Below are 16,331 nucleotides of genomic sequence, written 5' to 3'. Positions count from 1 at the left end.
GTTGTGTCTTATCTCTGCTTGTTTGGACTTCTGACATTTAGATTTATGATATTTTTTTCCATTTTTCCTTTCTATTTTCCCCTTTTATTGTTTTCACTCAATGTTTGCTAATTTTGCGATCATCTTACCAATTTTAATATGTGCATTTAGCTTACAAAGTCTAAAGTTAATTATTATCTTTCTTCTCTCCCAACAATAAAAGAGCTTGGATGGTTTTCTATAATCACCAGCTCCCACCTTCCATACTGCTGCTGTTACTTTAAGACTTTGCATTTTCAATCCCACCTTATCAAACCATTGGATTTTTTATTGTACGGAGCCAGTGTTTCTATAGAGTTTGCCCCCTTTAACAGTTTCTTTGCTTACAATTCCTTCTTGGATCTCGTTAGTCGTTTTCTTTGTTCCTGGAGATCTTCAGATCTCTGCACTTGGTGCAGATTGTGGTTTGCGTTTTTCTGAATGTGTTTTTATTCCATGCTCAGTCTTGAAAGGTTAAGTATGGAATCCATCGCTGACGGGTATTGTCTCTCAGCAATCTGAAGTTTGTGCTACTCATCTAGGTTCACTTGTTGCCAAGGAATCTACTGTCTGTCTAATTGTAATTGTGGTAATCTCTTTTTTTTCCCCTCTCTGCTTCTACTAAGATAGTTTTGCTCACCTATAGTTTCACAGCAAGGTGCGTAGTATGGATTTGGTTGTATTTTTCCTATTTGAGTTCATTGGAGTGCACTGACTTTGTGGATTTGTGTCACTCATCAGTTCCTGGACATTTTAAGCCACTGTGAACTTGAATATTCCTTCTTCATGTTCTTTCTATTGTCTCCTCCTGGGTGAACTAGGCTGCTATGAACTTCTGCAGTTTTGATTCTGTTGATTGTTGTCTCTTTTTTTTTTAAGATTGATTTATTTATTTGAAAGTCAGAGTTACAGAGAGAGAGAGAGAGAGAGAGAGAGAGAGAGGTCTTCCATCCATGAGTTCACTCCCTAAATGACTGCAACGGCTGGAGCTGTGCCGATCCAAAGCCAGGAGCCAGGAACTTCCTCCAGGTTTCCCACATGGGTGCAGGGGTCCAAGGACTTGGGCCATCTTCTACTGCTTTCCCAGGCCACAGCAGAGAGCTGGATCTGAAGTGGATTAGCCAGGACTAGAACTCGTGTTCATATGGGATGCCGGTGCTGCAGGTAGAGGATAAACCTAGTGTGACACAGCTCCGGCTCCTCGAAAAGATCTTTAAAAATTATTTTGTCAAGGCCAGCACCACTTGGTTAATCCTCCACCTGTGGTGCCGGCATCCCATATGGGTGCTGCTGGGTTCTAGTCCCGGTTGCTCCTCTTCCAGTCCAGCTCTCTGCTGTGGCCTGGGATGGCAGTGGAGGATGGCCCAGGTCCTTGGGCCCTGCACCCGCATGGGAGACCAGGAAGAAGCTCCTGGCTCCTGGCTTCGGATTGGTGCAGCGCCAGCTGTAGTGGCCATTTGGGGAGTGATCCAATGGAAGGAAGACCTTTCTCTCTGTCTCTCTCTCACTGTCTATAACTCTACCTGTCAAATAAATAAGAAAAAAATTTGTCAAGCATGTTTTCAATGATTGCTATTAGAGAATTTTTGAAAAAGATTACCTGACCTGCTGTATTGATGGAGACCAATATCCCAAGAAAACCTGGCTTCCCTCCCTCCTGCTACCTGAACCCTTTCTGCCGAGTTACTGAGACTTCCCTGCCGACCCCTGCTCCTCCCTGGCGAGGCACTGCACCCCACGGCTCCCTCCCTTCCCATCTCGGTCTCGGCCAGCTTTCCTCTGCTTGACCTCCTGAGCCAGGCCCTTCCCAGACTGACTCGGAGTTCTCTCTGCTCTGTGAACTCACTCCTTCGGTGATCCCGGCCTTCCCAGGGCTTGAAATATACCCGTGTGGACTCTGATTTCCATGTGCCCAGACCTCATCTCCCGTCTCCACATCCCTGTGTCGAATGCACATTGACACAGCCCCTGGGACGTCTCACGGATTCCCATGTGGAACAGCCACAGACGCGAGCATCTCACCTTTCCCCACAAGCGTCTATTCCTCCGGGACCTCATAATCCACCTGCTTCTCCATGCGCCAGCCTCCCCCTTTCTCCCACACACCCAGGCCCTCTCCAAGTCCTTCCCCATCGTCTCTGTTCCTCCCGTGTCTCCCATCTGCACACCACCTTCTCTCTCTCTCTGTCTCTCTCTCTCTCTCTCTCCTCCTACGCTCTGTGCTCTACTCAGCAACTGGAGTAATCTCTTTAAATCACAAGTACTCCATCAAACCTTGGAATTTGTCTTTGACTTCGCATTGCACCTACCCTTACAGGAAGAAATCACCAGGTTGGCTCCTGAGGCTCTGAGTGATTTGACCCCTGTCTCACTCCCCTATCTCCGGGTTTAGTCCTGGGGCACTCTGTGCTTCTAGGTGACTTCAGGCCGTTTGCACCTGCTGCCCTCTCAGCATGACCAAGGGTTCTCCCATTCCTAGCTCAGCTGATGTCTCTTGTTAAAGGTTCCAAACTCAACGAGGTCTCTGAGAAATGTCTGACATCCAGCTTAGAAGTGGTCCCTCTTACTACTTTTTCTTTCCCACACAATCGCCAGTCTTCTTCCTGGGACTTGCCACAAAATTTTAATTACTTACTAGCATAGTTCAGAAAGTTCATGCAGAGGTGGGCGTTTGGCACATGGGCACATGGTTAAATTGCTCCCCGAGACACCTGCATCCCATATTGGAGTGCATTGTTTGAATCCTGGTCCCCCTGCTTCTGACCTAGCTTCCTGCTAAAGTGCACGTTGGGAGGCAGCACAAGGTACCTCAAAAGTCCTTGGCTCTCTGCCACCCCTGTGGGAATCCTGGATGGAGCTCCAGGCTCCTGGCTTTGGATCAGTCCTAGGATTATGATAACCCATGATGCTCAATGGTTGAAGTTGTCATAGGCTTGGGGACTTCACCAGTAGACCTGGCTTGAATCTCTGTGTAGGCTCACTATCACAGGAGATTGTCTAACCACGCCAGACTGTGAAGACTGGTTTAGGTACCTATAGCAATGCACAGACACTAACACAGCCACAACGATTAAGATCAGTCAGAGAATTGTGGCAGCACCAAGTAGACAAAGTAATTCAAAATAGTTGCTTTAAGGAAGTCCAGTTAACTTCAAGAAAACACAGAGAAATGATTCAGAAATTTATCAGACAAATTTAACAGATATTGAAATGTAATAATAACAATAATAATAATTAAAAACAAAAAATCCTGGAGCAGAAAAAATACAATGAACACAATGTAGAAATTGTAATAGGGAGTGTCAACATCAGGATTGATCAAGCAAAGGAAAGAATTGTGACTCTGAAACAGGCTGATTGAAAGTTTATACTTGGAGAAGGAAAAGGATCAGAAGGAATGACAAGGGCTTATGGGATTTGTGAAATAATATCAATAGGGCAAACGTGCTGGTCATAGGTATTTAAGAAGCAGTAGAGAAAGAAAAATGGGTTCAAAATAATAGAAAACATTTAAATCTAGAGAAAGGTTTAAATATTCAGATACAGGAAAATCAAAGGTCTCCAACCAGTTTCAATCCAACTAAGACTACCCTGGAATATATTAGAATCGAAGTGTCAAAGATCAAAGACTAAGAAGGGATCCTGAAAGTACTAACAGAAAGGATGGAAACAGCCTACAAGGCCTCCAGGGTGCCTAACAGCAGATTTCTCTGCAGAGAGCTTACAGGTCGGGTGAGAGTTGGATGATATATTAACGTGTCACAGGCAAACCACGGGCAACCACGAATTCTGTGCCCAGTGAAGCTGCCCTTCAGAAACGAAGGAGAGAGGAAGACTTAGACAAATAAAGCTGAAGGGATTCATCACCACCAGCCCTATCCTACAAGAAATAAGTACTAAAGGGAGTTCTTGAAGCTGAAAGGAAGGGGCATTAGTGAGTAACAAAAAAAGGTGAAATACAGGACTCATAGGAAAAAGTACACAGTCGAGTGCAGAATACTGTAACAATATCATAGTGGTATGCAAGTTATCTGTGCCCTTAGTCTGAAGTTTGAAATATGAAACTGTCAAAGTAATAGCAATAATTTGTTGAGTAGTGTTCAGTATAAAATGATATAAATTATGACATCAGAAATTCAAAATATGGGGGGAGTTGAATTAAAGTGTAGAGTTTTTTTTTTGTTTTTTTTTGTTTTTTTTTTTAGCAATCAAAGTTAAATTGCTATCAGTGTAAACTGCCCATTATTGCTTTAAGATTTGTTTTACAAGCTTCATGGTAACTAAAAGCAAAAATGTATAAAAGGTAAACTAAAAATTAAAAAAAAGGAATCAAAATATAACAAGAAAGAAAAATCAATTAATCACAAAGGAAGACTGCAAGAGAGGAAGGAAGGATCTACAAAATGACCAGGAAACAGTTAACAAAATAGCAGTAGTCCTTTACCTGGTAGTGATTACCTTGAAAGTAAATGGATCAAGTTATCCAGTAAAAAACACAGAGCGGCTGAATGGATGAAAACAAGACCCCTGGTCTATGTTGCCTGCAAGAGACTCACTCAGCTTTCAGGACACACACACAGATTTGAAAGTGAAGGAAGGGGAAAAAATATGCTATGCAAGGAAACCAAAGAGACCAAGAGTAGCTGTCGTTCCATCAAATAAAGCAGACAGAGGGGGTCATTACAAAATGATCAAAGGCCAGTGCAGCAAGAGAATAGAGTATATATGCACCCAACATTGGAGCACCCAAATAGAGAAGGCAAACGTTAGTAGATCTAAAGGGATATATAGACTATAACTCTTCTACAACAAAAGTAGGGGACTTCAACAGCTCACTTTAAGCAATGGACAGGCAGAAAGTCAGCAAAGAATTATTGGATTTAAGCTGTACTCTCTACCAGATTGATGAATCAAATATTTACAGAACATTTCACTCAAGAGCTGAAAAAATGCACATTCTTTTCGACAGCACGGGTAACATTCTCTAGGACAGATACTATGTTAGGTTACAGAATAAATCTTTTTATTTAATTTTATTTTTTAAAGATTTATTTATTTATTTGAAAGTCAAAGTTACACAGAGAGAGGAGAGGCAGAAAGAAAGAGAGAGAGAGAGAGAGAGAGAGAGAGGTCTTCCGTCTGCTAGTTCACTCCCCAGATGGCCTCAATGGCCAGAGCTGCACTGATCTGAAGCCAGGAGCCAGGAGCTTCCTCTGGGTCTCCCACGCAAGTGCAGGGGCCCAAGGACTTGGACCATCCTCCACTGCCTTCCTAGGCCATAGCAGAGAGCTGGATTGGAAGAGGAGCACCCGGGACTAGAACTGGCGCCCATATGGGATGCCAGCGCTTCAAGCCAGGGCGTTAACCCACTGCACCATAGCACCGGCCCCACAGAATAAATCTTAACAAATTTAACAAGATCAAAGTCATATAAGTGGCTTTTCTGACTACAATGGTATAAAACTGGAAACCAAAGCACGATAAGCCTCAGATGTTACACACACATGGAACACTCAATGGATCAATGAACAACCAATAGATCAATGAAGACACTTAGAGAGAAATTAGAAAGTTTCTTGAGACAAATGGAAATGGAAACACACCATACCAGAGCCTGTGGGATAAAGCAAAAGTGCTTGTAAGGTGAATATGTTGTAAAACAGAAAACCAAAACAGAAGGAAGATCTCAAATAAACAACCTAATATTGCACTTCAAGGAACTGTAAAAGCAAGAACAAACTAAACCTAAAATCAGTAGAAGGAAAGAAATAATAAATATCACAGTAGAAATAAATCAAATGGAGTCTTTAAATACAAAAGGTCAATGAAATGAAGAGTTGATTTTTCACAAAAAATAAATAAATTGACGAACTTTAGCTAGACTAACTAGAAAAAAGACCCTCCAAAATAAAATCAGAGATGAAGAAGCAGACGGCAGAAATAAAAATGATCATTAGGAACTGTTGTGAACGATTGTATGCCAATAAACTGGAAAATCTAGAGCATACGGGTAAATTCATAGCCACATACAATCCACCAAGAAATAGAAAAGCTGAGCAGACTAATGCATAAGAAGACTGCTCAGTAATAAAAACTCTTTCATAAAGAAAAATCCAAGACCTGGTGGCTTTGCTGTTGGTATCAACACTTTGCAATGGAAGAGGAGGGAAGCCATTTCCCACTCATTCTGAGAGCCTAGGAGTATCCTGACATCAAAGCCAGACAAAGACACACAACGCAAAACAAATGTCCCTAATGTACATAGATGCAAAAATTCAAACAAAATATTAGCGAGAAATAACAACACGTCAAGAAGGGAAATCATTAACTGCTGTCCTTCCAATTGGTGCCCAGGATGCAAGGACAGTTAACATGTGCAGATCAATAAACACAATATAGCACATTGACATAATGAAGGGCAAAAACGGGGTCATTTCAATAGATGCAAAGAAAACATTTGACAAAATTCAGCATCCCTTTGTGATTAAAATAAACTCCCAACAAATTAGGTATAGAAGGAGTGTACCTCAACAAAGTCCAGGCTCTATACTACACACCACAGCCAGCATAATTCTGAATGGGGAAGAGTTAAAAGGCTTTCCTCTAAGATCTGGAACAAGATGAACAAGACAAGGATACCACTTCTACCACTGCTATTCAGCATGACATTGGAAGGTGCAGCAAGAGCAGTTAGGCAAGAGAAGGAAAGAAAAGTCATCTACATTGGAAAGGAGGAAGGTAAATAGTCCCTGTTTACAAAACACATGATCTTATATGTAGAAAACTCTAAAGAACCCAACAAAAAACTGTTAAGAGTTGATAAATTCTGTAGTTACAGAATATAGAATCAGTATCCAAAAAAAATCAGTAGTATTTACATATGTTAAGTATGAACTATGTGAACCAAAATCAAGAATACAATCTCTTTTTTAATAGTTACCAACAAACAGATCTAGGGATCAATTTAAGCAAGGACATAAAAGACTTCTAAAATTAAAATACAAAATACTGATAAAAAACATTGAGGAGGATGTGAGGGGAAATATATCCCATGTTCATGGATTATAAGAATTAATTATAAGTGATCTACAGATTCAACTCAACACCTATCAAAATGTCAATGTCCTTCTTCAGAGATATAGTAAAAACAATCCTGAAATTTGTGTGCAATCGCAAAAGGCCCTGAATAACCAAAGTAATCTTGACCAAAAATATTTAAGTTGGAGGTATTATGCTGCAGGATTTCAGAGTACTTGATAAAGCCATAGAAAGCAAATCAACATGGTATTGGCATAAAAGCAGACAGATACATCAATGAAACAGAATAGAGATCCCAGAAATAAATCCACGCATTTATACCCAATTGATTTTAACAGTGATACCAAGAACATGCACTGAGGAAAAGACAGTCTCTTCAATAAATGGTATTGGAGGAAGTGGATATCCATATGAACAGAGTGAAGACCTTGTACCATATACAAGAATTAAACCAAGATGGATTACAGACTCAGGTGTGTTATCTGAAACTGTGACACAAGGGAAAAGACATTGGTCTGGGCAAGAATTTTTTTAAGTAAGACCTCAAAAGCACAGGCAACAAAAACAAAAATAGACAACAAAAGCAAGAATAGACAACAAAAGTAAGACTAGACAAATGGGTTTACATCAATCTAAAACTCTGCATGGCAGAGGAGACAATCAACAGCCTGAAGAGATAACACCTGACAAGGGACTAAACTCCAAAATATGTAAGGAATTCAAGCAGCTGAATAACAAAGAATCCCAAATTATCTAATTTAACAATGCACAGAAGATGCAAATAGACATTTCTCTAAAGAAGACATGTAAAATGTTGGGTGTTGGACAGAGGCAGGAGTGGCACTGGGGGTGTCAGGGTTAGGGTAGGAAGTTCCACCGAAGGCCACAGGTGTATGAAAAAAGAGTCCATGTCATCGGTCATTAGGAAAAGGCAAATCGGCACCACAGTGAGACAGCACCTCATCCCAGTCAGGAGGGCCAGTACCTAAATGACAAAAGACAAAGGTTGATAAGGATCCAGAGAAAATGCAACCTTTGTGCATGTTGGTGGGAATGGAATGGAAGTTCTGGAAAAAATTAAAAATAGAGCTCCCATGTGACTCAGCAATCCACTCTGGGTATAAACCCCAAAGAAATGGAATTAGGATCTTAAAGACATATCTGCATTCTCTTGTTCATTGAAGTGCTGTTCATAATAGCCAAGATACGGAGTCAGTCTAAATGTCCATCAGTGGACAAGTGGAGTGTGAGATACGTATATATATGATATGGATTTATATGATGTACGTCTATATTGACATGCGAGCACAGTTTTTTAAAAGGAAGCAAAGGGAAGCAAGAAATGCGAACCAACAAAGAGGAAGCAGCTTGAGGGAACTGAGAAGAGAAGCACAAAGCAGGAAGCAAGAATGGGGAAGCGTGGAACGAGGGAGGGGAAGCAGGAGACTTGTGAAATGAGAAAGCGAGGCAAAACACAGGGCGCAAGAAAAGAGAAGGGTGAAAGGAGAAAAAATAAAGGGAGTGCAAACAGGAAGGAGAGAAAGAACTTGTGGGTGAGTGGACAAGGGGGAGGGAACCTGCAGCCCCAAACGCTGTGCTCACAAGTGCTCTTCTCTTCTCCAAGGAGGACAGGTGGGGGGGCAGAGAAGGGGGCAGGTGGGTGATGGAGAGGTGAGGAGACAGACAGCATGTGCCGGCAGTGCTATCCTGCGTGGCAGTGCGAAGGTCAGGGTCCCAGGTGGATGGTGGAGGGGCGAGGCTGGTGGCATTCTGGTGGGGAACACTGTGTTCAGATGCAGTGGCCACAGAGTACAATGTGGCGTCCGTGGACTGTGGCAGAGCAACACCAGGATCTTGTGTTGGGTGTTGGACAGAGGCAGGAGTGGCACTGGGGGTGTCAGGGTTAGGGTAGGAAGTTCCACCAAAGGCCACAGGTGATCCCGGCTCAGACATCTGGTTGGGGAGTGAGGCTGACCGTCTTAAAGGTGGGGGTCCGGGGATGCCCGGTGAGTGGGCAAGGTGGGCGCTGCTTTGCACCCAGGGGCCAGGGACAGCCTCCCTGTGGTGGGAACTTCTGAGCACAAATGGGAGTGAAGGGAGGGACGGCGGCACCCCACGCAGATCTGGGGGGACCTGCAGACCGAGGGAGCAGTGTAGCAAGGCCCCCCATGGGCTGGCAAGGCTGGCGTGGCCGGACAGAGCAGGGGACCCCTCACAGAACCTCAGCTTTCCCAGCCCCAAAGCTGGAGCGATGAGAAGCTGTCATAGAGATGGCCTCCGTGGCACTTTCCATGAAGATGAGCCTCACGACCGGCCTCCATCGCTGTCCGTTCCCTGGACACGTTCTGTGGTGCTGGCTCCTGAAGTCTTGCGGAGGTCTCTAACTGCACTTCCCGTGCTCTCTCCTCCTTCTGGAACACTCCCTGGCTCCCTTTTACCCACATATGCTGCTGGTCTCCCAGTCTCTCCTCTCCTTCCCCTCAGACCCTGCCAACCCCTGCCTTGGTCCTTAGGGCCCTCGGATCCTCGGGAAACATTTATCTTCCACACCGTAAGGTTGTGGGTGACTGTGTATCTTTTTTCCTTTTTTTTTTCTTTTTAAATAGTGTCTGTGTATCGCTTTTAGTAATTCAAACACATAATACATACATAGACACACACAGAGACTGTTTCTGTCATTTGTCCACAAAGAATTTGGGGCCTCAGTTTTAAATCTTGCCAGGAGGCAGCTGCAAGTCCCCACCCAGCAGGGGCTGTCTCCTGGGAGCCTCGCTCTGATCCTGCGCTCACCTCTGTCCAGAGCACGGAGACCAGGGCTTTATGAGCCCGGTGGTTCCGAAGCAGGTGCCTCGGATGCCCCAAGGATGTAAACTGCAGTGAGGCTGGGCCTCTCCGGCCTATTCTAAGGGGGTGGGATGGCAAATAAAACCCTGGTAACTTGGGGAGGTGGGAAACAGCGTGCCCGTCGCAGCCGCCGCCTTGCGCGTGGTTGGACCTTGGTTTTCCCTTGGGTTTCTGGTTGCCTGCAGGCCCTGTGGGGCCTGTGGGCCTGGCTGCAGGGAGGCTAGGGTCACCACACAGGGTCACCTGACTTTCAGACTAGCACAGGAGTTCTGAGTGGGGTCTTACCACCCAGGAGAGAAACAAACTGAACTGCATTTGAAGAACTAATAGAAGATAAAACATCTTTTTTTCAAAATTTGTTTGTTGGGAAGGTGGAGTTACAGACAGACAGAGAGAGAGGTGTCTTCCATCCACTGGTTCACTCTCCAGATAGCCACAATGGCCAGAGCTGAGCTGATCTGAAGCCAGGAGCTTCCTCCAGGTCTCCCATGTGGGTGCCGGGGCCCAAGGACTTGGGCCATCTTCTACTGCTCTCCCAGGCCATAGCAGAGAGCTGGATAGAAAGTGGAGCAGCCAGGACTCGAACCGGCGCCCATATGGGATTCCGGCACTGCAGGCTGCACCTGCAAGCCCCAAACATCTTTTTAAATTATGTATTTTTTATTTATTTGAAAGACAGAAAAGGAGAGAAGGAGAGACAGCCCATCGTCTGGTTCACTTCCCATAGTCCTACAATAACTGGAGCTGGACTAGGCCAAAGCTGGGAGCTAGACACTCAGTTCAGGCCTTCCACGTGGGTGGCAGGGATACAATGACGCGACCCATCATCTGCTGCCCCCCAGGGTGTGCATTGCCAGGAACCTGGGGTAAAGACTGGAGCCAAGACTCGAACCCAGGTACTTCGATGTGGGGTGCAGATGTCTAAACCACTGGGCCACGCACCTGCTCCCAAATAAAGCATCTTTGTGTTCACCAGGCTCCATGGCTCTGTTCTCTGTCTGCTGTCTCTGCTACGCTTTGGGCAGCGTTTTAAAGCCCTGATCACCTGGTTTGCAGAGCAGGTGTGGGGGGAGCAAGCCCAAGAGCCTCCGAGAGCAGCTAGGAACCTGTTGCTTCTCCCCGCAAACGGCTCAGGGAAGTGTTTTGTTTCTTCAGCGTTATCGTTTTGGGCACTCAGCTAGGTAGAAGCGCTTCGTCTCCACAGTAAAGTAGTATATTTAGTGCTGATTTTGTTGCACACCAGAATCTGGGAGAAGGTTCCAGAACCTTCTTAGAGAATTCCCGAGCCTCACCGTCTTCATCTGTAAAATATGGGGAATGCCCACTGGGCTGTTGTGAGGACAAGAAGGATGAAGTGGAGCGAATGAAGCTTGGGTCACGGCCCCAGCGTGGTCCCCGGCTTGCGGTGGGTCCTGAGGACAGGCTAGGGTGAGAGCGGTGAGAAGGAGTCAGCTGACACCATCGCAGAGGCACGAAGATGCCCCTGATTTCACATGGTTTGCCTATGCCACGAGTTTGACCTGGGAGTTGTGGGGTGGAGAAGCTGCGCTGTCGCACAGCAGGTGATGCCACTGCTTGCAGTGCTGGCATCCCATATGGGCTCTGGAGTCCCAGCTGCTCCACTTCCAATCCAGCTCACTGCTGTGGCCTGGGAAAGCAGTGGAAGATGGTTCAAGTCCTTGGGTCCCTGCACCCATGTGGGAGACCCGGAAGAAGCTTCTGGCTCCTGGCTTCGGTTCAGCCCAGCTTGGACTATAGCGGCCACCTGGGGAGTGAACCAGTGACGGAAGACCTCTCTCTCTCTCTCTCTCTCTGTAACTCTGCCTTTTAAATAAATAAATAAATCTTTAAAAAAAAAATAGTGAACTTCTCCAGGTTGGAAATGTCTCTGACTTATTTATCCATGATAAGATCAACTTATCCTAGTGAAAGTAATGATGGATTCCAATGGGCTCCCCGAGACCCCAGGGCTCCCACAAATGGCAGGTGTTGCTGCCACACTGTGTGGTGCTGAGGGGAGAACGTGGAGGGGGCCACGGCCCAGGGCCGGTGATGACACAGCCCTGCGGGCAGCAGGACCGGAAGTCCAGGTCGTTTTCAGAAATGAAGGAGGCCCCTCGGGCACTAGATGCGGGGTGATGCAAGTGGTGACTGCCTGTGGCCTGGAAATTCTAACAGGATGCAAGCTTGTTACATCCCATCTAACTGCACATGTGCCTGGGAGAAGGGGCAGGACAGGCACCTTGCCTGTGACTGACTCAGGCAGGAGCAATCCTGGAAGCCCTCTGGGACACTGGGACGGATTCTGGAGCTTTCGTGGCGAGGAGGGTGAGCTGGAAGGAGTATGCAGCTTTCCCCTTGGAAAGGGAAGGCCTGGGGCCAGGCTGAGCCAAGCCTGGCTTCCGTCACGTCTGCCTCTATAGAGCTGCTGGGGCTCCAGTGCACGGTGGGTGTGTAGACAGGGCCTGCACTTTGCAGACGGGCCGCAGGCTGCTGCTGCCGTGTGAGAAAGGACCGCAGGGAGTAGAAGCAAGAAAGAAGAAACCGGGAGGAGTGCAATGTGTGGTGAGGAGTATTTTGTGATACTGCGATGCAGAGTGGCAACGTAAGACTTTTGTGGCGCCTCCCAAGACTTTTTTTGTACATCTGTTTGCTGATTTTTAGAGAGATTGTGGGGGATGGGGGGTAGTATTCTCTTGCATATGGTAGGGTATAATCACTCACACCTTGACATTTTTAGAATTCATAAGATTTAGAATGAAGAGAGAAAAAAATCAGCATAATTTGCTGAAATCTTTTGGGAAAATATGATGTAACTGTGAACGCAGTGCTCAAGATGGTATTTACAGACCAGAAGCTAATGTGATGGATCCAAATTCTTACAGTAGCTACTCTGGGCAGCAGAAATATAGTGATTTTCTTTAAAATTTTTTTTTTTTTCCTGGGGCCAGCGCTGTGGCGCAGCGGGTTAACGCCCTGGCCTGAAGTGCCGGCATCCCCTATGGGCGCCGGTTCAAGTCCCAGCTGCTCCACTTCCAATTCAGCTCTCTGCTATGGCCTGGGAAGCAGTAGAAGGCGGCCCTGTTTTCTGTGTGTTTTCTAATTTTAGAGAAAGCAGCCTTGTGGAATGAAAGGATTGCAAAGTTACAGTGAGAGTGTTTTCTCCCTCCTGCAATAGGGTTACATGATGGAGAACCGGATCTCGGGCCTGAAGTGTGACACGGATGTGTTTGTGACTTTTGAAGGTGACAATGTCGTTATGCTTCAGGTAAGACTCAGGCAATGTTTGTTCTTTTACATCTTTAATTTAAAGAGTTATCCATCATTCGGAGGTGCTCCATGCTTTAGCTTAAGCTGGAGACTTTAATTGGTGAGTGCGCTTCTGCTAGGTACTTCATGTTTACAGTAGCTGAACAGGGATTACATCATTTCTCTCTTAGCTGATCTTTGGTGTTGAATTATATCTCTTTGGTTTAAGGAAACTATGTGTACGTTTTGAGTCAGGTTCTTCTGCTAGGAAAGCTATTCCATGGGAGAATAGAAACCCCAGAAGATGAACAGGCAAAAGACATAAAAAGCCAGTTTACAAAAGGAGGGCAACTGGTCAACCTCACTAGTGATCAAAGAGATGCATATTAAGACATGTGTACTCTCGGGCACGTTAGAACGCATGTTGAATTCCCACCGCTGGTAAGGGTACAAGGGGTCCTCTCGCATGTTGCTTTTGGGCTGTGTGTATTCTACTTCTGGGACTCTATCCTAAGGTAATAATCCCAAACAGAGACAGGCTGAAAGGCAAAAAGTGTTTTGATTAGTACATTATTTATTATAGAGTAACATTGAAATCTAAATTTTCAGCAATAAGAAAATGATTATGTAAATGATGTTCAGACTACTCAGTGGGGGATGATACCACATTTGTAATCAAACTTGCAAAGAGTTCCATGTGTCACAAAAATGAAAAACTTATGGTAAGTAAAAATGGTACAAAAGTGTATGTAGATTGTGATCACAATGCCCTGTTTTTCAATTTATTTTTTAAATTTTATTTGAAAGGCAAAATGTGGGGGAGAGAGAGAGAGAGAGATCTTATATTTGCTGGTTCACTCCCCAAATACCTCCATGGGCCAGGGCCGGGCTAAGCTAAAGCCAGGATCCAGGAACTCCATCTGGGTCTCCCATGTGGGTGTCAGGAGCCCAGGTGCTTGAGCCGTCTTCTGCTGCTTTCCCAGGTGCATCAACAGGGAGCTGGATCGATGGGGGATGCAGGCATCCCAAGCAGCACTTTAACTGCTGCTCCAAATGCCTGTCCCACAATGTTTTTGTCTTTTTAAAAGAGGAGGGACTTCTTGGTGGATAACCCCATCTGTCGCAGGTCCTCCGTCCTGACGTTCACCATGGACATGACACGACAGACAAGCATAGGGAGACTCCATGGCTGTCTGGTGACTTCGGAGGAATAGAATGGCACATGTTCTTTGTGGCTTTCTTTATTGTGTCCCGTATATGCCCCGGGCAAAACATGCTCCAGGAAAAAGCCTGCTGTCCTGAGCTGAAGGACCAGGAAGAGGGGGCCCAACAACAGGAAATCACTCTACCCCAGAGGGACACACTAGAGAACCTGACAGCTCTCCCCAGCCATTTCAGCAGGACCTAACCAAAGCTGCACCTCCACCTGACCCTGACTCTGCGGTCACAGGAGCCTCTTCCCTCACCCAGCACCAGGGAGGCACAGTGCAGGTCAGGGCAAAGGGGCTAATTGGCACTTTGCCTCCTCATTCGCTTCCTCTGGTGTCAGCCGGGCCACGGGGGAGCTGAACTTTTACTCCACTTTGCCTGCAACAAGGTCGTGGGAGTCAGCGCTCTGTTCTGCCAAGCTGGTGTTGGTGGACGTAGGGGGAAGAGGACACCCGCCAGGATCTCTTACTACCCCTCAAGATGAAACAGGGTCTCAGTTTTTAAATTGAAAGGGAGAGGAGGAGAGAGAGAGAGAGAGAGAGAGAGAGAGAGAGAGAGAGAGAGAGAGAGGAGGTAGGTCTCTCCTCTGCTATTTACTCCCCAAATGCCTACAACAATCAGGGATGGGCCAGGCCAAAGCTGAGTGGCAGGAACCCAAGTCCTTGAGCCATCACCTGCTGCCTCCCAGGTGTGCATCAGCAGGATGCTGGGGTCAGGAATGGAGCTGGGACATAAATGCAGGCACATCCCAAATGTTAACTTAACCACTGAGCCAAGCGCCCACCTAGTATCTTAAACTATCCAAATACATTGAATGCAGTGGGAACATCGCTCATCATGCAAAGGACCAGGAAAACCACAAACTAAGTGATAAAAATCAAGAGATGCTGACACCGAGAAGAAGATGTTGGACTTATATGACAGGGATTCATGAAAGTACTTCAAGTGTAATTTCAAATCCTCTTAAAATACTTAAAGAATATAAAAAATATCAGCAAGGAAGTAGGAGAAATAAAATGGACCACACGGAAATGATAGTGTTAAAGTTTAACAACTGAAATGACAATCTTGCAGAGTGGCCCTGATAATAGAGTGGATAAGATAGAAGATGGAATCAGCAAATCTGAGGGCAGATCAATAAAATTTACCCAGCCTGAAAGAGAATTCAGAAACGCACAGAATCACAGGGACCTGTGGGACGACAGCAGAAGAGCCACTGTGTGCACTGTCAGTCTCAGAAGGAGATTGCATGGCTCAAGAGAAAATACTTCAATTTCATTTATTTATTTTTAAATATTTATTTATTTAATTTATTTGAAAAGCAGAGAGAGAGGGAGAGAGAGAGAGAAAGAGAGAGAGAGAATGAATATCTTCCATCTGCTGGTTCACTCCTCAAATGGCTGCAATGGCTGGCACTGGGCTGGGCTGAAGCCAGGAGGCTGGTGGAACTCCATCCTGATCTCCCTCATGGATACAGGAGCCCAAGCACTTGGGGCCATTGTCTGCAGCTTTTCTAGGCACATTAGCTAGGAGCAGCATTGGAAGTGGAGCAGCCAGGTCTAGAGCCAGCACGCACATGGAATGCCAGCATTGCAGATGGCAGCTTTATCCACTGTGCCACTGTGCACTGCTGGCCCCCAGGCAATTATATTTAAGAATGGAGAGGGTGAAGATGCATGACCTAGCATAGCTAAATAAAATCCTGAACAAGAAGAATGAAGTGGGAGGAATCACCCTCCCCAGCATTAAGACTTATATATGGCTATAGCAATCCATATAGTGTGCTATTAGTGAAGACACACAGACACATGGATAATTGGAACAGAATAGAGAACCTGGAAATTAGCCTTTGCAAATATGTCCTACTGGTGTTTAGGAAAATTGTGAGAGCAATTCAGTGGGAGAAAGGCAGCCTTTTCTTTTTTTCTTTTTTTTTTTAAAGATTGATTTATTTATTTGAAAGTCATAGTTAC

At 45.5% G+C, this 16,331-nt stretch overlaps 1 protein-coding gene across 1 annotated transcript in view; it reads left to right on the top strand.

Moving 5' to 3' along the window:
* The window catches only part of ACOXL (acyl-CoA oxidase like), a 347,688-nt gene that overhangs the window by 182,485 nt on the left and 148,872 nt on the right, over positions 1-16,331 (top strand). The window contains exon 12 of the mRNA XM_062208877.1: positions 13,079-13,168. Coding sequence (XP_062064861.1) covers positions 13,079-13,168 — 90 coding nt within the window. The remainder of the gene's footprint in view (positions 1-13,078; positions 13,169-16,331) is intronic.

This window comes from Lepus europaeus, chromosome 13 (assembly GCF_033115175.1).
Source record: "Lepus europaeus isolate LE1 chromosome 13, mLepTim1.pri, whole genome shotgun sequence".
NCBI classification, from domain to species: domain Eukaryota; kingdom Metazoa; phylum Chordata; class Mammalia; order Lagomorpha; family Leporidae; genus Lepus; species Lepus europaeus.
The sequence above is the reverse complement of the archived record's forward strand: the minus strand, read 5'-3'. Positions and strand labels throughout refer to the sequence as shown.